Genomic DNA, 19,658 nt, shown 5'->3' with positions numbered 1-19,658 from the left:
AAAAACTTTTGGTGTGGGGGTTGGAGTTGATTGTGGCAAATGAATCCTATTCTGGCTCCTACAGAGTGATGTATTTGGAAACTGAGCTAACAGAGGATCAAGAAAGAACAAAATCCTTTAAAAATAAAAGGTCCCATCCTTTATGGTCCCAGGGGGGATGGGAAGTGACTTCATGTCAAATTATCTTCACCTAGACGGAGCAAATCAGATATGTGTGAAATTTTGTGCATGCTGCTCAACACCAGTAGATCAAAAAAAAAAGGGAGAGGGATTCAAAGTAGCTTCTTCCAGCCTCAGAGAAAGCACATGGTCCAAGATTTAATTAGTTGGTTAACAAAAGTTGTCACTAGAAGCCTTGCCCACCATTTCCTGTGAAATTTATTAAGGACACGTTTTGCTGGGGTTTTGTATTTTCAAAAACATTTTAAATTATATTAGGCATAAAGACAATTTAGTGTGCTTATGGTTTTGTGCCTGTATACATATATCTAAGTATATATTGTGTCAGCAAAATCTTTTTCACCCTTCTTCTGGGAGATAAGACTGGTACACATGCTCTGATGAGTCTATACCACTTAAGTGTCAAAATCAGGGTATTTCTATGAGTGAGTGCTGCCTGCCTTGGCTGAGGAACAGACCCTCAGGATGTGGGCAGTTGCACATGGTCACATCCCATGTCATCCTAGGAACCCTATCAGTAAAACCTGCCCTTTTTTTTTTCTTTTATTTTTAAAGCATGATACTTGATTTGCTATTTTTTTTATTTGAAGCTCATGAGCATCAGACTCCAACTCGCAAGCAGATAACATGGCCCATATTTGTAAGACTGATGTTTTCCCCTTAGAATTGCTCCAAAATCCCAGGAATATAAACTTGATTATTTCCTGACCTCTGTTTGACTCTCATTAAGCATTCTATAAAAGCTGAGGACACTCTTTCATGTGTTCAGTTGAGAAAGGTCAGAGAGAGAGCACTGGATTCTTCTTCTTGGGACTTTATACTGCAAGTCACTGTTCAGACAAATAGAGTTCAGTGTTACCTAACACTTAATTTTTACCCTTTTCCTTCCTACAAACCAGAGATAAAGCCTTTGTGGTGGGGGTCATCCCTGGCACAGGTCATCTGCTAAGCATGTATGGGAAACCAGTTTTATTGGTTCTTGCTTATTTCATTAATTTTGCTGTAATACAAACTCAATTTGGTACCAGTGGACTCAGTTGTACTTTGAGGAAATTATCAATTTTAGGGCTTCCTGCAAGATGGTCTTTATTAAAACTTTCTCTTAAGAGCTTATGAGCTATGGATTTTGTTGCTGTATCTGGGCACCTTGCTGGTGTGGAGTTTTATCTTTACTCTGATAGTGTGGGACGTAGGTGATGCTATTAATTGGTGGAGCAGGGAACTCAAGTCTCACCATGTAAACTGAGGCTCTGGCTCTGACCACGTGGCAACTTCAAAATTCCACAGGCCCTCAAGCAAGAACTAGGAGAAAAAAGGCATCTTTGGACCCAGAAACTCCAGCTTTTGGAAAAATGCAATGAGTCCTTAGAAAAGGATTTTATTCGAGTTGCAAGCAACCTGAGGAGAACCAAGACAGAACAACTTCACCTAAGGAAGGAGCTCTCTGCTAGGTACCTCTTCAAAGCATGTGTGTCTTTTTTGGGGGGAGGAGGTTGAGTTTTGGTTTGGTGTTGTTTGGTTTTGGGTTTTTTTTTCTGGTTGTTTAGCTGTTTAGTATCTTATTTTGGGATGGTTTTTTTAGTGGAACAAAGGCTATTGAATTCTCAAGAATTTTTTTTTTTCACAGAGGAAATTATCTCCTGCTTTGGAGAGTGGATCTGGTTTTAGTACAAGGTCCGCACTGTGTGGGAGTTAAGGTTTGTGTGTGAACTGATGGTGTCTTTGAAAACACTAGGGAGACCACAGACTGAGAAGTTAAAGCATGAGGGCACTGCCTATTGAGCAGGTGCAGCCATTAAAAAAACTGCTGGGTTTGTGTGAATCAGGAGAGCTGTTAACTATCTGTCTGCAGGTATTTTTGCTTTGGGATACAGTTTCTAGGCTCAGGGAAGATGATGTCTCAATTTCCCAAGGGTGTGTAGCTTCAATGAGTTGTCATTAAATACAAAAATGTAACTTTTTTGGCATATGGTTCTGTCTATGAGTTGTGATCTTAGAAACAGGATAATAGAATGGCCTGTGCTGGAAAGGACTTTAAAGATCATCCAGTTCCAAGCCCCTGCTATGGGCAGGGACACCTTCCACTCTTCCAGGTTGCTCCAAACCCTGTCCCTGGGTTTGGGATGTTCCCAGGGCTTGGCAGCCCTGAGAGCAGTTGTACCATACTTTTGCCTGACTTACCTTCCACTGAACCACCTACTACATGCTCTCCCTCCACCTGGCAAAGAGCTGATGATAATACTGATGGCTTGGTTTCTTAAAGCTGTCTCTCTATCAAAATTGTTTGTGATGAAAGCAATAACAGCAACAACAAAACAAACAAACAGACAAAAAAAAAAGCAACTGAAGTGAGTTAGGGAGGAAATGGGCAAGGGTTTCTGCAGTGGAAAAGCAGGGTTTCATTGAAAGCCATCCTCTTTAGCACCAGTTCTGATGGCATCTGCTTGCTGTCAAATGAAATTCCCTCTCAAATGCAAAGAAATCAATCCAATGAAGCAGTAGTAGCTTCTGGGTACCTTTTTCTAGTATGACTGCCTCTATATCCAACCACTCTTTCTCCCAAATCCTGAGAAAACACATTCTGTTGTCCAAATTGCACAAGTTTGCCCCACTAAGCTCTTGTTTCTTGGCAGTTCTCTGCCGATTCCTGTGTGGTACCCAGAAACGTTACAGAAAGCTTTCATCCCCTTCTTGCTCTGAAAACCCCGTGTCTGATTCCCTGGTGCTGGATCCCGGGGAGCTGCAGTGTGTAACAGCTGACTGTTGGTGCATGTCCCAGCAGAGTGTGTCACCTCCCAGGCCAGCCTGCTCTGAAATGTCACTAATGGGCTGTGGTTTGTGCTGTCTCTTGCTCTGCAGGCAGCACAAGATAGAAACTGCCAAACAGCTACAAGAAGAAGCTGCTGGCCAGGCAGAAGCCCTGTGTTTAGAGCTGCAAAAAGCCACCAAGCAGCTGGAGGATGCCAGCAAGCACGTAAGGGGCAGCCCAGTTCCCTCCGTGTGGGGAAGCAGGAGATGCGAAGGGCCGCGTCCGACGTGCGGCTGCCCTCGGGGAAGGGAATCGCGTGTTCCGAATGTTGTGCCTCCCTGCAAAAGTGGAACCAGCAGAGGAAGTAAAATTTGAGGGGGTGGTGACAACACTTTGCTGATGAAAGAGGCAGCATTGCATATTTGTGGTGGCTTTAAAAAAAAAAAAAGAGAAAAGAGGGGGGGGAAAAAAGCACCCAAAAATAGCTTCTATACACAGTCCACCCCAACATAGAAATGCACAAGTTCAGAGGGAGCTTTATCACTTCCTGAGAAAGAACAGATGCAGTTTGGTTTAATTTACATGAACTGTAGAGGCTCCTTGTGCTAGCCAGGCTGCTTTATCTTTTTTTTATTCCTTTCTTTTTTCCCCAAATATTGTTTTGTGCTTAGGCGGAGGATCAAGTTGAAGCATTTCACTCTGCTCGTGAAGAAGCAGCATCCTTGAAGAGCAAGTTGGAGGAAGCCATTTCTGAGCAGCAGAAGCTTAGGGATGTGAATGCAGCTTTAGCAAGCACTTGCCAGTTGCTTCAGGAGAAGGTGGAAGACCACAAAAGTGAGTAACTTCTGGCAATGTGCCAGCATTCACTTTTGCATGGGCAAGTATTTCAGGGTTTAGTTATATCAAGGGAAAATAGGACTGATCTGCAGGTCATCCAGTAAAATGCTCTGTGGAGTCTTGCTTGTTGTTTTGGGATTTTTCCCCCCCTTTTTTCCTACTTTTCTTTCTCCTTGAAGAGATCTGCCACCATCTGAGCTGAGAAGCAGGTGGGATCCTAAGGAGTGGGTGTTGGGATCCACCAAAGCTTCAGAAACTCCCAACAAAACCCCCAGTCCTAGGAGGGGGGATTAGTAATGCCACAGATGGCGCAGGTACTCCTTTACTAAAAGTGCTGTTTCCCACCTTATCCCTAACAAAGCCATCCCTCTTTCTTAAGCTTCCTGAACAAATAGACTTGATTTTTGTACATTCTGTGTTCTGTTTGCTGGTTGTTGTTTGCTCTGTGTTTTTGACTGGCTGTGTGGTGTTAGGCTGCTCTCTTTAGTGGAAAGCAATCCTGTCACTGCCTTGTACATGTGCAGCTTCTGCCACAGAGCCATGGAAACTTCATATTGCTTCTTTCTTACTCACTTCCTGACATCAGCAACTCAAATAACCTGGGCAATTAAATAGTGCAGGGGTCTGAATCCAGAGCATGTGGCTCTTTCTTTCCTAACCCTGGAGTCTGATCACTTTCTTGCAGAAAAGGGTTTTGACTGATTTAAGCCCTCTGAATGTTTTGCCCTCAGGCATGCAGTTACCATATATGCTCAACAAATACGTGTGCATTGCAAGCAACTCCATGTGAAACCACTGTTTGTCGTGCCAGAAAAACTCCCTGGGACCCTTTGCTTCAGCTCTAAGGCACAACTTTGCACTGATATGGCAGAAACAGCCCCAAACTGTGCTTGCCCCGCCTCTGACCAGTGTTTTGGTGTTCCTTGTGTGTGTGTGCTCATGTTGCTTTCATGCTTCCCACAAACGATGCAGCTGCTTTATTTTGTTCTTAGCAAGAGGCATGACAGTGGAAATAGTTTGTCATTTTCCAGTTCTGAATAGATGAAGCTCTCCTGCAAAGTGAGCTTGAGTAGATCAAGAGAGAGACCCCTAGATATGTAAGACTGGTGCCACTGTGACTAAACCCCTTCCCCCCCCCCCCCCCCAAAAAAAAAAAGTCAACCCCCAAAGAACCACCACCACCCTGAAAATAGCTAGGACCTTGTCTTTAAATTACTCCAGTTACCTTACAGAAATCTTTCTGTAGATAAACAAACTCAGATGTGTGGAGAATTTGCTAAGCATTATGAAGGACTGGGCTGACAAACAAGGCCGGCACTGAAGGAAAGAAAAAAAGTGCTTTATATTGGTTCCTGTAGAAAGGCAGACAGGTCTGGTGGTCCTTCTGACTGAAGGGTGGGGCTGTGGTCTCCTTCCCACCTACCCATTCCACCCCCCTGCTTCCCCCCATCTGCATGGGAAGAGGGGAAAATGCTTCTAAATACAAAGCCCATGGACTTCACAACTTCTGTACAGGATGTCAGGTGGAAAGGCCAAATATTTCTCTTCCCCTAATCTGTAAGTGAAGGATCTGTTTCCACAGGGAACTGTGGCATCCTAACACTAACAATGTGGGGAAGCATTGCCCTTGATCTGCAGGTGAAGATGCCCAGTGTTTCTCTTTCCTGTGAAAAAGCTGTTGCAGGCTTAACCAGATTAATGCAAACTACAATAAGTTCTGATAAGGAGTTGCTAGAGATGCTGTGACATCGGATTGCTTGTTATCAAGTTGTTAGGAGCCCTGTTAGACTCGTAAATGTCTCTTCATAGCAACTGCTAATGCCCTGAGATGGGAACTGCTGCAGAGGCGACTCTGTGAATTGCTGTGCCAGGTATGGTGCCCTTTGCTGAGAGCAGGAAAGGTGGACTTGCACAGGAAGGGCTCTGGTGGAAGGGCAACACAGCTGAGACCAGCTGCAAACAATTTGGCAGCACCTGGTATCGTCTTTTCTAACACGTGCATAAGCTGTATGTACAAATCTGCATGTTATTTTCCTTATTCAGGCTTCTGGGGAAAATGTGTCAGGACTTAGAGGTGTGGTGTTGGTCTGCACTGTGAGACTTCTCGGTGTTCCTATCAAAAGGGGCTGAGGGAAACCTTCCCTGATCCCCTGGTGTGATTTTTGTCCACAACCAGCCCTCACTTCTGCAGACAGGCTTGAAAACAAATGCTTAAAATCTCAATTTTTCCAGCATCCAGACATGGGAATAGGCAGTGAAACAGTTATTAACTTTGTGGCTCTCTGTGGAGAAATACATTGGAAATTACATAACTCCGGAGTGCTTTGCTTTGAATAAAACTACTTGCTTCAACTTTGGGAGAGGGGGGGAGGAAGAAACATTGTGGAGAGACTCTTTTCCTAACTGGCTCTAGTAAGGAATGCTACAGCTCAGGATCTGAGCACTCTGGATTCAACACAGACCAACAAGGTATTTAACAGCAGATTGAAGGTCCTGAAATGTACCCTAGGCTGTGACAGGGGCATCAGAGTCAAAACTGGGCTATCTGCACATGAATAAAACTTTAATTCTGCAGACCCCTATGTACAAATATAAGGCTGGAAATAGCAAGGGGAAACAGCTGCAGAGTTTTGCAGTTGCAGTTTTGCGACTGTTAGCTGCAAGTAGTTCACTTGGAAAGATAAAGTTGCATTTTGCTCAGAATCAGTGGTGTAGTGCTCCTTCTTTTTTTTTTTTTTTTTTTTTTTTTGTTGTTGTTTTTTTTTTTCCCTTACCTGCCTGCCTTAAACTCTCTCTATTACAACAGTGCTGTGCAGAGTTAGAATCTGACTGTGCTCTGCTGCCCACGTTAGCTGAACACATAAAAGGGAAGGTAAGTGTGCTTGCTGTGATCATTGCTGAGCCTGTTAAAATGGGATGCTGGGTTTATTTGGGTGGGGGTTTTTCCCTTCATCACCTCAGGGAAATAATGTTCCTCATGAGAAACTTTACTGGGTTAAACATTCAGTAAAAGTAATTTGAGGTCAATATTTGTGTATATGCATGCAGGTGTTCACATGTGTACAAAAGCATATTCCAAACCTTTTTGTGAAGCCAGGGTCCCACTGCCTCTGAAGCACAACCCAGATGTGTGATAAAGAGCTTTTTGAGGAAGATCAGAGTCTGAAGATGGCACTTCTTCCAACTTCTCTTCCATTTTTCATTGTTTAAGCAACCTTAGGTCAAAACCAGCTGTGCCCATGTTGCTTCAGAAATTGTCTCAGATGCCATCTTCAGATGGCACCTCTTGGCTTGGCTGAAATAGTGTGGTCTGGATTTTTTTTTACCCTCTTCACAGGGTTTGAGTGGCTACTTTGGTTCTCCTCTCAGGCTCATCTTGCTTGGTTTTTTAGGATTTATTTCCAGACCTAGCTTGAGCCAACATACTTTGTTGCAAGTGTAAAGTTTCATTATCCTGCCTCTTCCTGTAACTGTTCTGCTCATTAAAGATATGAGCTCTTCTGCTTTTCTAGACAAAAAAGCCACAGAAGATGTATTTGTGTAACTGTTGGTGTTATGTTATGCAGATGCCTGTGTGTGGGGGGAGTTGGTGGCATTAATGTATTCAGTGTGGTGGAACAGCAGCACTTCTTATTTTTTCAATTAGCAGCTCCATTGCTCCAAAGCACCATGGAATGAAGGACCCAGCTTGTACTCTGATTTTCCCTGGGCACTGCCCTTGGGTGTTTCACACTGGCACAACTCCCCTCTACTAGGTAAGTCCTTGTAGTGTTGGACATTTCTGAAATACAGAAAGAGTTGACAGAACAGTCTCAGTGGTGCTGAGTGTGCTGCTAGAGTGTGGAAAATCTGTTGTGGGCTTTAACCTATTTCTGCATGTAATCCAGGAACCTGAACCATGATTACAGTGCTTGCAATGAAAGGTCTGAAGAGGTGGCTGTCTGTCAATCTGACAGTTCCCAAAATCTTCAGGACCTATTGGTATAAATCATAGATCCAAGTATATTCCTGAGAGGATGCTTGTCAGTCTGGACCCAGAGGGTGTGAGTTCTGTCCTTCCCATTCCCTCTGACTGGCATATCCTGGCATGTCCTGCTCCTTCTTGATTGCTGAGCTGAGGGCAGTCCTGGTTTAATAACCTGAGCAGTAACAGAGCTACTGAGAGTAAAATCATAGAGTGAGAGAATGGTTTGGGGAGGGACTTTAAAGATCAGCTAATTCCATCCCCCTGCCATGGGCAGGGACACCTTCCACTAGCCCAGCTTGCTCAGAGCCTTGTCCAACCTGGCCTTGGGCACAGCCAGGAATGGGGCAGCCACAGCTGCTCTGGGCAACCTGTGCCAGTGTCCACTCAGCCTTCACTTCTCCCAGCTGAACCACCCTACCTTTCCCAGCAGATTGTACTTGTTGCTTTTTCCTGCATTCCTGAGTTGTTTGAACTTTCCTGCAGCTCTCAAGCCTTATGAGGATTAAAAGCAGCCATGCAGCTGCAGGGCTAAAGAGTTGCAGGGTGCTGCATTTGGGATTTCTTGCGCAAGCATTTCTCCCAGCAGTGAGCTGGTACCACACAGAGGCTCTTCTCACACAGACTATAAATGTTCAAGTGTAATTCCAGGCCTTATTGTTGGGAATGGAAGCAAATCTATCTTTGCTGCATGTGCTCTTATTCAGAGCATTCTGCTACTCTGAGGGGGTTGTTTGTTTGCCAAACTCTCCATCTACACAATGAGTTGAGGCCACACAACCAGACCCTTTCTTACCAAGATAGAAGTTGCCTTATTATAAATCTGCTTGGTTGGTCTGCTTCTTGATTATTTTAGAGTTAGCCAAAAAATTGACTTGTAACTAAATCCAACTTGGCCAAGGACCACCTCTCTTCATGCTTGTCCTTCTTAACAGATGCTCTGACCTTGGAGACCTCCTGCCCAAATAATCCTCCTGGGCACAGCTGGGACCAGCCTTGCAGGCAGAGCTCTGGCAGCTGCACCTTGGAGAGGTACGATGTGGGACACGTGTCCAGCTCAGATGTGACATCAGGAGAATGCGGGTAAGATGGCATAGCAAACTTTTGGGGTGAAGTGGGGGGAAGAGTCAACAGGGTCTAGCAGATCCCATGTGCTGGGTTCAGCTGCAGGGACATCCCTTAGAGGGAGTACTGGACACCCGGTGATCAGCTCATGGGGATCCAGGGCAGCACTTTGCTTCTATTCACAGCTACCAGAATTCTTTACTGGAACTGCTGGCAACCAGCCAAATACAGTGATGGGATTTCCATTTCATGCTGGGGAACTGAGACATTATTTATGCATTCTTGTCTATTGCCCATGTTGAACTCACAATTGGCATTCCCATTAGGTGCCAAAATCCTATTGGCTTTGAGGAGTCACTTTTCTTCTTTTGCAGAGCTTAGAGCAGGAATTCTGAGGTCCTTGTCTATCAAGCTGCCTCCTTAGATCTTTAAAATAGAGATTGAACTGCTTGAGATTATGAAATCTGAAGTGAATTACAGTGAATATTTTAAAAGATGAGGATGTTCCTGAAGGTGCAGAAGCAGGCAGTCTGCAGCAAGAGACTCAGCAGCTCTCAAAGCTTTTGCCACTGGTTTTCTGTAGAATAGTGCAGTGTGGAGGAGGTTGAGAAAAGGACTGGTGGTGGTTCTTCTGTTTGGGGGAGGAGGGATTGATGTTGGCGACGAATTTGTCTCTCCCTGAGAGACCAGCTGACTGACTGCACAGAGAGTGGTGACTTCAGTTGTTATGTGCTTAAGGAAAATGGGCACTCTCTCTCTGTTATTTGGGCAATATGCAAATAAAGCCTGTGTTGCCAGGTGGAAAACATGTTCTGCTGATGACTACACTGATGTAGACCTTCCTGTTTCCATTACAATGATGGACTCTTCACTTGCGGAGGTGAGTGCTGGCTCTGATGCCTGAGATGTGGTTTTGAACAGGCTTGAGCATTTTGTGCCTTGCTCAGACCCAGGTGCAGATGGCTCAGCTATAAATTAGCACTGCTCCACAGTGGATGGAGCTGGCATCGGTCAGCAGGGTGCTGTGGGGGGTGTTCCCTTCTGTTTGGGCATGTTTCTGCAATACCTTGGTTATAAAACTGTCTTGATGTTAATGCAGCTGAGTCATGCTTTTAGTGTTTTAAATGTGGTTTCAGGGCTGGAGACAGTGTTGGTTCTGCAGTAACAATTGGTTCTGCCAGGGAAGAACTGAGTGTTTTCACTCTATCTCTACTTGCAAGGAGCCACAGGATGCTTCAGCTGGGAGTACTGCCTTTCTTTGCACTTTCTCCCACCATGTAACAGCTGAAAAATGCCATCTTTGCTGTAGGGAAGCTTTCCTTCAGCTTTCCTTGTGGCAGCAGCAAGAGAAACTGCAGCTCAGCACACCTAAGCTGTGTCTCAGTCCTCACTATTGAAATCTAGACCTCAGCTCCACCACACAGGGCTCCTAATGAGCTTTATAAACTGTATTGGTGGGGATGGTGGAAGAATATTGGTCAGTGGTTTCTGTGAACCTGGAAATAACCTTTTGGGACTAAAGAGCAGCCAGCCTCAGGGTGATCTTGCCTGGTGTGTGGTGCCTGTGAATACAGCATGGTCTGGTTGTAGTGGTAAATCAAAGCAGAAAGTGCAGTGTGAGTAGAAAGTAAGAGCGCTGGGGAACTCTGGTTTCAGCACACTGGGGTAGAGCAGGTGAAGAACTCCCAGCTTGTGCTGCTACTACTTAAGTGCCCTTAAAGAGGAACCTCTCTAGAGTTCCTACTTTATCCATTCCTTCTGGGAAGTCACAGCTGTGCAAAGGTCTGTGCAACCCGTGTGCTTTGTTGCTCTGGGGATTTCTGTAATTCTAGACGGGCTCAAAAATGTCATTTCCCATTCCTGTTACCACTTTTTGGTATAAACCTTGCACATTAATGTTCCAAAGGGGGAAAATGAAAATGTTAAAGCTTGCCCCAGAGAAAAGGCAAATGGACTGTGCCCAGTATCTGTTCCAAACACTGGCACATAGGAAATTTTAATATCCTTGTTCAATACAAAACGTCTCCCTAATTTTCTTTGGAGTTTTATTACTCTGCAGTTGCAGATGTATTTGAGCAGATCTGCTTGTAAGTGACTCAAATTATTTGTCACAAATCATTGTCACCGTAGAAGTTCAAGGGATACTTAATAAAGGAGCACTTGTGAGAGCCAAGTGAAACTTGGTCTTTTTGTTTTATTTATAAATGTGGAAGTCATACCAGAATCTGAAAACCAGGTCTTCCAAATGTTAATGATTGTTTGGGAGGAGTTGTATCAGACTGTGGCCGGAATTCATGGGCTGAGATAGAGAACCCTTGGGTTATTATGCTAATCAGAGGGATGGAGGTGGGAAAAGTGATTAGAGATGGGCTTCAGGATCTTTTTTGGCTTTTCTTCTTCATTAAAGGACTGTGCCATTCTCCAATGCCCTGGGTAAACAGATTTTACTGTGAGGCCCTGGCTGCCCCATCCCTGGAGGTGTCCAAGGCCAGGTTGCATATTGGTCTGAGCAACCTGGGATAGTTGAAGATGTCCTTTCCAGTGGTTGGAACTTTGAAGTCCCTTCCAGCCTGAACCATTGTGTGATTCTAGTTTATTAAGAAATCTAGAATGCGGTGTTTCTCTTTAATTGGGATTTTTTTTTCCCTTTATGTGGAATCCATGGGAGTGTACCATCCTGGCAGCCAGCTTAGGGTTCTAAAAAACTGAATTGAGGGTTTTCCTTCACTGCAAACAGAAACCACTGACCATGCGCCCATCTGGGCAGGGACAGGCAATGTAGCATAATGTATCATTTCAGTCACTTCTAGGTGATTCAAGGGCTTTTCTGTTCACTTGGGTGCTGTGTGTTAGTCTTAAAAGCCCTTTACATTTCTTTCCAACATGATGGTATTCTCCCTCTCCAATAGTTCTGCAGACCCAATGGCCTCAACAAGGCAAATGCATTGCTGCACTTCCTCAGACTTATGAGAGAATTCAAATAACAATAATAAAAATAGCCTGAATTTGCATTAGGGGAAGCATCCACCTGACTGGGCCAGGGCTGTGCAAGAGCAGCCCAGCTCTGACAGGGCAGAGAGGAGGGAAAAGGCACTTCCTGATGCTGGGAGCAGCTGATCACTCCTAGGAGTGACCAGGGCCCTTGGATACCTCCTGTTCTCATTTGCTGGGTTTCCTGTGTCCTCTGAGGGCATTTGAGGGGGAAGGCAAGATAACAGAACACAGGCAATCACTTGCTGATGTGTTTTTTCTGTTGTTTCTCCACACACACTTCAGTAGCATTCTTGGGTGCTTGCTGTTTAGGGAGCTTTCTGGCTTTGTTCCTTCTCTTCTTGGAGAGAGGAGTGGGTTTGGGCTGGTTTTGTTTTCTATTCAGCACTTTTCTTCAGCAGTGGGTGTAATTCAGCACAAGTCATTACCAAATGAACCCTTTAAATCATTTCACCCATAAAGAGAGACCAGCCCAACAACTGAATGAGCGAGCTGGAGCTTTCCAGGGTGAAATGCAGAAGAGGGATATTGCACATATAGCACCTCCCTCGAAATTAAAAGCCTCAAGAGGGTATTGGTTTTGTCTGTGATGTGATAAGACTCAGGTCCAAAACTGCACTGTGGGAGCTAGAGGAACATGAGCAAAACTGCCAGCTTTTAATTGCTTTGTTCCTCTGCTGTTTGCACACCAGGGAGGCTTGAGGCCTCTGAAGGGGCTGGGTAATTGTTATGCATAATATCGTAAAACTGGATCCCTTTAGAGGCAGTCACTAAGAAGTACAACACAGCACACAAGTTTGCTGTGTTCTGAACCACCTGCTTGCTCTTGCTGTGACTGTTGTCACTTTTATTTACCTAATGAGTCTGATCCCTACAGCCAAGTGAAGCTCTGTGCACCTCATTTGTAGGTTTTGAGCTCCAGACCTTGAAAATGGATCTCTCCTGATGCAGAGAGTTACTGTATCACCACTGCTCCATCTTAACACGTTTGTTGGGTCATTGAAGATGTGCATTGGGAGCAAACCATGGAGTCAGGAACAAAAACACATCTCTGAGTACGACATTCCTAAGATGGCTTTAGACTAGTGGGTGAATCTGTGAACTTGCCAGCTAGTTCTTCACTGCTGGAATAGTTTAGGCACAGTTGGGAAAGTTCAAGTTTTGACATACTAGTTTTATACTGGCAGTTATCATTCCGATGCCAACTCTTTTCTCTCTCTCTGAAGACTGACTGTGAGGAGTCGACACCACCAGCCACGTTGAACCCATCCAGGTCAGATCTTGTGAAAGATTTAGAAGCCTTTATCAAGATCTGTATCATGTGATGAGTATCTGAAAGGGTTTTGTTTTGGCAGTGATCACTTAACATCAGCCCCAGAAGCTCTTGTATCCTCAGTGGGAAGCACAGCACCGGTACCAGGTGAGTCCTTAACCTGGGGCACTGTAAGTCCTGGATGTGCCCAGGTCTGTGTGTTTACTGAACAATAAAAGCTGTGTTTTCTGCTGTCTGGTGTTGCAGGTTGTCTTGTTATGGAGGAAAGATCATCCAAGGGCTTACATGAGAGAGGAGAAGATGTGGCAATGGAGACAAACAGCAATAAGGACCCAGCTGCTCCCATGTCAGGTACAGTGGCTGCTGCACTGCCTGCCACTCACCCACTGAGGAAATGGTTTGCTTCCAGCACATCTTTGAAGTGAGGAAGCTGAGTAAGAGCAACAACATGAGAATTTATATTTTTGCAAGTGTTTTCACCTGCCAGTGCTCTCAAGCCTCCCTGAAACTGAGTAGGAATAAAGTTTTTTACCCCCCTTACCACAGCACTGCAGGCAAGGGAGCATGAAACAGCTTGGTGAGATCTTGGGGCTTGCTCAGCTGGCAAAACAGTGAGTGGGTACAAAATCCCAGACCATTTTGACAAGAGAAAAGATGTTTTTATGCATTTAAACAGTTCTTTAGTTTGACAGTGCCACTAAGCACTTTCCTCTCTTTCAAGGCTGTTGCACAAGAAGCTGGGATGGGTCAAGAGAAGAGATGAGGGTAGAGAGATTTGAGAATTGTTCTGTCTTTACTAGAGCCATAAATACCCACCAGATTCTTACCAGCTCTGATGGTTTTCTTCCACTGAACAACTATAAAACCAAACCAAAACTGGAGCATGTGTGCACACTGTATTTAAGTTGATTTTGCAAAGCTGATCTGAATAAGCAGCACAGAATACCTGTGCATGCTTGTTTGGAATAATTTTTTTTTTTACCTCAATATAAGACTACAGTTTCTTGTTTGGTTTTGTTTCTTTCCTCAGTACTGTCTTCCTGAAATCTAAATCTGTCCCTTCATTTAAAAGCATTTTCTTTCTACTGGTTTCCCTCTACTGTTAGTTTTCATATGTGGTCCAGGTGCCTTTGGCTAAGAGGAAGCAGATATGCAGAACAAATTTAAAGATATTCCAGTAGCTTTAAAGTCTGAGAATTCAGCTATCTGTTACACATGTCTGAAAAGAGTGTTCCTAATATTAGAACTGATAAATCTCCCCTTCCAGGCTTCACACCTGAAGCTGGAGTTTTTCTGGTTTGTTGGTTGTGGGGTTTTTTTATTGCAGATTTTTTTCTTGGTGGTTTTTGTTGTTGTTGTTTTTCCCTGTGCCATTTCTTTGGCTCACAGCTGTGTGTGACTGCATAAACAGAGGAGAAAACAAAATATTCTAGATGTTTTTAGAGGTATAAATATTAATTAAAAGCTGCCTCTTTAAACAGCAAACATACCAACAACAAAAAACCTCCATGCTGGTAGCAAAATAATAAAATTTATTTATCCAAGGAAATATTACTGTAACTCTTGCATCTTCAACAACGAGAAGTACATTGTATTCTCAGCTGTAGACATATAACACTTCTTATGGGGATTTTTTCCAGTCATAGTTAATCATCACACTACTTCCTCTGTGTCTTTATATTGTTCTCTGCTGCCTCCTCTTTTTCTCAGTGGTCTTTCATGGCATTTGGCGCAGTTTTTTAGCTCAGTTGGCCCATGGCTAAAATGGTGGGTGTTGGAAGCTGTGTGTGTTTTATTAATCGTTACATTTGGATTTGAGAATGTTTCTCCACAGGACCAAGTCAGATGAAGAAGGAATCCTGCCTGGCCATGGAAGAACACAAGCCTGTGTTTCAAAATGTTTTGAAGCAAGACCCGGTAAGAGTGCTGGTGACAGTGAAAAGCCCAACTGGCTTGGCTGAGCAGTGGAAAAGGAGGGGACAGGTGCCTCCAGGGGTGGTGTGGCTGCTCCCTTGCTGTAACTGCTCTGCTGTGCCTTTAGGAAGTGGACCAGGAAAAGAAAAATAATCAAGAGCAGAGTGAGGAAGCTCCAGCTGTGGTTCCCAGCAGGAAAGGTAAGGGTTTTTTTTTTAACACCTTCATATTACTAGAGCACAAGCTGAGTCCAGAGTTGTGTAGAGAGGTGCAGGGAGCTGCCCGTCTCACACCAAGTGTGATCAGAGGCTTTTGTTTTAGGGCTTGGTACCTGCAGTTAGAGATCAAAATGAAGTGAAGAGCAGTGGTGTCATGCAAAATCTGCTGATCCGATTACTGCAGATACTGATCTAACCAGCTCCACATTCCTCTAGACAGGAGGAAAATACTTAGCTGCAAAGGAGTTGGAATATTTGAAACAGTTCTGGCACTCCTGTTCTCCCCAGAGATTTGTAAAAGAAGCATCTCTGTGCTATGCATGATACAGAGGAGCACGATGTTGTTTCTCCTTAGACAGACTCACTTTTCAAATCACCTCCTCTTTCGCCTTTGGAGATCACTAAAATCTGGTGAGGTAGTAAATTGCATAACATCCTGAAGCAAAAACCTGCCATTAACCATTTCTGTGCTAATAAGATGCTAGCTGAAGTGCCCTGAACAACTGGCTTTTGGGGCTTTGTACAAGTGGCAGTGCTGGGGTGCCTCACAACAAATAGAACCTGAGGCACACAAGTTCTTTTCAGTGGTGAAAGCTTAGCACTGGAAATCTTGACCAGGGGCTTCTGTGGAAGCTTAAAAGACTCTCACAGGTTGGTTTGGGGAGGCTATTTTTTCACTTTGGTCTGAAAATGGAGTTTTTTTGTCTCTTCTCAGGGAGTTCACCCACTGCAGGTGGCATTAAAGGAGATAAAACTAAGCAAAATGAGCCGTAAGTGTTTTGACTTTCAGTGATCACCTGCAGGTATGAATTTAAAGCCACAGTCTTATCAGTGGTTCTTTTTTTCTTCTACAGTGACTCCCCAAATGAGAAGGAAGTGGAGGTAAGGCTCAACTGCTTGTATCCTGAAGTATTTCGGATACCAGATCTTGTAGATAAACTCTGATTAATATCTTCTCCTATGTAAAAGAATGATCCAGCCTCAACTGGATGTCTTTTTGTAGGCTAACTTCTGAAATCTCTTTCCAAGCCTAATGGAAATTTTTGCAAGAGATGGGATGGAGAAAGATGGAAATCTGTAAAATTGAACAAAGACTTGTCACTACTGTGACATTTGTTTGCAAGCTTGAAGGAGCATAGCTGTGACCTCCTCCCAGGCAGAATGTGCTGATTTAAGACAGTTTTGTCAAAAGGTACAGATGGCACAGTGTGCTGCCAGGATGTCACCTCTTCTGGCTGCAGAACATCCCCACATTCCCACCATCACTACACATGGGAAGACCTGCTTTAAGGAAGTGGGCCATGTTCACTTATTCTTCTGTATCTCTCCTAAACTTTGGTCAGAGGGTATAGTCCCAAATGTCATGTCAGTGTCCAAATCTACTTAAACTTCTGCATCACTTGGATGCCTCTGAAATCTTTTCTCCCACAACAGGCTGAATTTCTGAGGCTGTCTTTAGGTTTTAAGTGTGACTTGTTTACCTTGGACAAAAGAGTGAAGCTTGAAGAGAGGTCCCGAGACCTGGCTGAAGAAAACTTGAAAAAGGAGATCACAAATGCTGTGAATATGTTAGAGGTCAGTATTGGCCAGGGCTGGTAGGGTCCATGGGATAAGTAGATGTGAGTGTCTTTCTTAAAACAGCTCTTTAAAGGGGGGATGTGTGCATGGGATACATGATGAGCAAATATGAATGAAGTTCTGGAGCGATGCAGTTGAAATACAAGAGAACGTTGATCCAAATGCATTGCGTGCTCAGGCAGTGGAGAATTTTTCTGCTGCACAAACATTTGACCCCTGCTTCAGCTGCTTTTATGCTCTAGTCTCTGCCCACTGGAGCTCTCTATCTAAGTTACGCTGATTAATGTTAATGTGGGCCTGAACGCAGCTCCTCGGTGTCATCAGTTCAACCCTTCCTTCTCTGTTAATAATTCACACCAGTTTTCTTCTTAGGCATTAGTTCCTTTGTGTGAAGAAGATAACCAGGCTCAGGAGATCATTAAGAAGCTGCAGAAAAGCCTGCAGTTCCTTAGCCAATATGCAGCTCGAGTTGCCAGCAGAGCAGAGATGTTGGGAGCTATTAATCAGGTAACACTTTCCATCTAGAAGTATTTTGTACAAAGCTAAAACCTTCGAGATGCGAAGGGATAGCCAGACTTCTTTCTGGGCTTATGTTTCCAGGATTGGATTTGGGAATCTGGTGTGTGTAGTGTAGACTGGTCAGGACAGCTTAGTCCTGGCCTTCTCTTCTCACTCTGTGTCCTTATAAGGAATCCCAGGCACTGAGACCAGCTATGCTGCACTAGAATTGTGCAAAAACCCACAGCAGAAATAAGGTTCTGCTTGGGAAAAAAAAATAAAAATAAAGACTTTTCAGCAGTGAGATATACAAAATACCAAGCAGTGTGGTAACAATGGCCTTGATGCTGCAAAGGTGGTTCTGTGCCTTATGGAAAGGGCAGCTAATCAGCTAAATCTATGGAAAGTCACAAAGCCCTGCTCAAATGTTAGGTGTAGTTGTGTATAACACCCCAGAGCAGCACAAAAATGACTTAGCAATACCAGGAAATGCATGGTGGCAGCTGAGACTGTAGATCAGAGGAGATGATGATGGTGAGTTGTAAGAGCTTGGAAAACTGAAGACTGATTTATTTATTTTACAACAAGAGTGATCCCCAGAGAAATGAAACCTGTGTAGCATGTGCCAGGACAGGGGTTGTAGTGAAGCTTTAAAAGGGAGGATAAAAGTGACATTAGCAGAGGAGAGCAGATGCTTGAGGGGGAAATCTCCAAAGATGAGGCAGTTCCTGAGAGCTGCTGCTTTCCCTGCTCCCTCAGGAGAGCCGAGTGAGCAAAGCTGTGGAGGTGATGATCCAGCACGTGGAGAACCTGAAGCGCATGTACACCAAAGAACATGCCGAGCTCGAGGAGCTCAAACAGGTCCTGCTCCAGAACGAGAGGTCCTTCAGCTCCCTTGGAGACAGAGGTAACCAGGAAAAGCCTCTTTCCCCTTGCTAGCACCTGCCAGACAAACCCTTATAGCTGCAGAATAGTCGTATAATCCCTCCACATCTTAGGTGATAGAATTATGTTGTTGTTTTATCCCCTCTTCTAACAAGGTGGGGGGGAGGTGGTGGGCAGAATAGCCACCTATTAACACTATTAAAAGCAGCTCTCTGAAGTTAAACTTGTACTTAAACCATCATGGGTCTCAGGAGGTGTGTGTGTTTGGGACCACTGCAAGTACCCAGGAATGTCCTGGCTTCCAGCAAAGTGCATGGCATGTGCTGGTGAAAATCTTATTCCTTGTGAGCAGTAGGTTTGGGTGCTTGTTCACAGTAGCTATTTCTAGTTAGCTAAGCTTTGGCTGCTCTCTGTAGATGCACCCTGCCATTTTCTACATGGGAATCGCAAACCCCTTAAGTGCAGGGGCCTCTGTTTCCCCTTCTAAGCAGCCACGTTTGCAGCCAGTGCTTGTAGCTTTGCCAGAGAAGTATTAAATTCTTCTGAAAAATAGCATGTGTTTTTTAAACACCAAAAGGGAAATCTTCCACACCGTAAAATCCTTGCAGGAGCCTTTTGAATTACAGTCCTGTAACAGGACACTACCTCAATAATAGAATATATTTTTTGATAGTGACAGAAGCTGATGCTTGCAGAGGATGGGTAATGTGTGAATGTTATGAATTTATTTAATGAAATAGGAAGTTTTTTCCTGAGACCTCATTTCTGCTTTGAGAGTGCTTTGTTTAAACATACACTGCAGAAAGTCAGACCTTAGGCTGCAAATTAAACTCACTGCACTCCTGTAAGCAGCAAGCTCCTCCTGTAAAGCTCTGATGTTTAATCTCTTCACAGATGAATCTATGAATAAGAAGCTACCAGGTCCTTTTAATTTTAAGGTAATGGTCCTTACATGAAATTTCAAAAATTTTTAAGAGTTGTGTGTGTTTTTCTTTGCTTTATGTGCTGGTGCTCTGCTGCATGCTTGACTTGGTGTTTTTCTGGCACAAATATGGACTGGTGTCATCAAACATGAGGATCTACTTTTCAGGCACCCCACCAACCTTCTAAGTGGTCCCCCTTAGAAGATGAAGGTGAAATGGTTGGGCTCTCACTCACTGGTTAAGAAATATTGTTCTTGTGTGGTTCTCTTGGAATTAAAGGAAGATTTTGCACAAAAATATGGGAGCAGCTCAAACTGAGTGTAGGAATTCCTGTGAGCGAGATTAGGGGAATTTAGTTACCTTCAATGTTGGTGTTTTGCTGGAAGCTGTGCAGCCAGCCTCACTCAGGTGGGCAGAAATCACTTACTGTGGAAAGATGCTGCTTGAAAGATCTGATTTGATCTGCACTTGAGATTATATTCTTTGTGTGTCACTTCACGCTAAGTGTCAGCATCTCTTTTTTTAATATAGTTTGCACAAAACAGATGGTATTTTGTGTGCTCAGTGGGTAACCCAGTTGTGC

The 19,658-nt window shown here is 44.1% G+C and overlaps 1 protein-coding gene across 1 annotated transcript in view; it reads left to right on the top strand.

Moving 5' to 3' along the window:
• Positions 1-19,658, top strand: part of IRAG2 (inositol 1,4,5-triphosphate receptor associated 2) — a 33,879-nt gene that overhangs the window by 13,143 nt on the left and 1,078 nt on the right. The window contains exons 16-34 of the mRNA XM_053942974.1: positions 1,468-1,631; positions 3,040-3,154; positions 3,601-3,763; positions 5,576-5,637; positions 6,573-6,638; positions 7,413-7,521; positions 8,666-8,813; positions 9,594-9,675; positions 13,013-13,059; positions 13,142-13,206; positions 13,306-13,410; positions 14,894-14,976; positions 15,101-15,173; positions 15,907-15,961; positions 16,046-16,073; positions 16,626-16,766; positions 17,142-17,276; positions 18,027-18,174; positions 19,047-19,090. Of these exons, the coding sequence (XP_053798949.1) occupies positions 1,468-1,631; positions 3,040-3,154; positions 3,601-3,763; positions 5,576-5,637; positions 6,573-6,638; positions 7,413-7,521; positions 8,666-8,813; positions 9,594-9,675; positions 13,013-13,059; positions 13,142-13,206; positions 13,306-13,410; positions 14,894-14,976; positions 15,101-15,173; positions 15,907-15,961; positions 16,046-16,073; positions 16,626-16,766; positions 17,142-17,276; positions 18,027-18,174; positions 19,047-19,090 (1,833 nt within the window). The remainder of the gene's footprint in view (positions 1-1,467; positions 1,632-3,039; positions 3,155-3,600; positions 3,764-5,575; positions 5,638-6,572; positions 6,639-7,412; positions 7,522-8,665; positions 8,814-9,593; positions 9,676-13,012; positions 13,060-13,141; positions 13,207-13,305; positions 13,411-14,893; positions 14,977-15,100; positions 15,174-15,906; positions 15,962-16,045; positions 16,074-16,625; positions 16,767-17,141; positions 17,277-18,026; positions 18,175-19,046; positions 19,091-19,658) is intronic.

The sequence above is a fragment of the Vidua chalybeata genome, chromosome 5 (genome assembly GCF_026979565.1).
Source record: "Vidua chalybeata isolate OUT-0048 chromosome 5, bVidCha1 merged haplotype, whole genome shotgun sequence".
NCBI classification, from domain to species: domain Eukaryota; kingdom Metazoa; phylum Chordata; class Aves; order Passeriformes; family Viduidae; genus Vidua; species Vidua chalybeata.
This window is presented reverse-complemented; position numbering and strand designations above follow the sequence as displayed.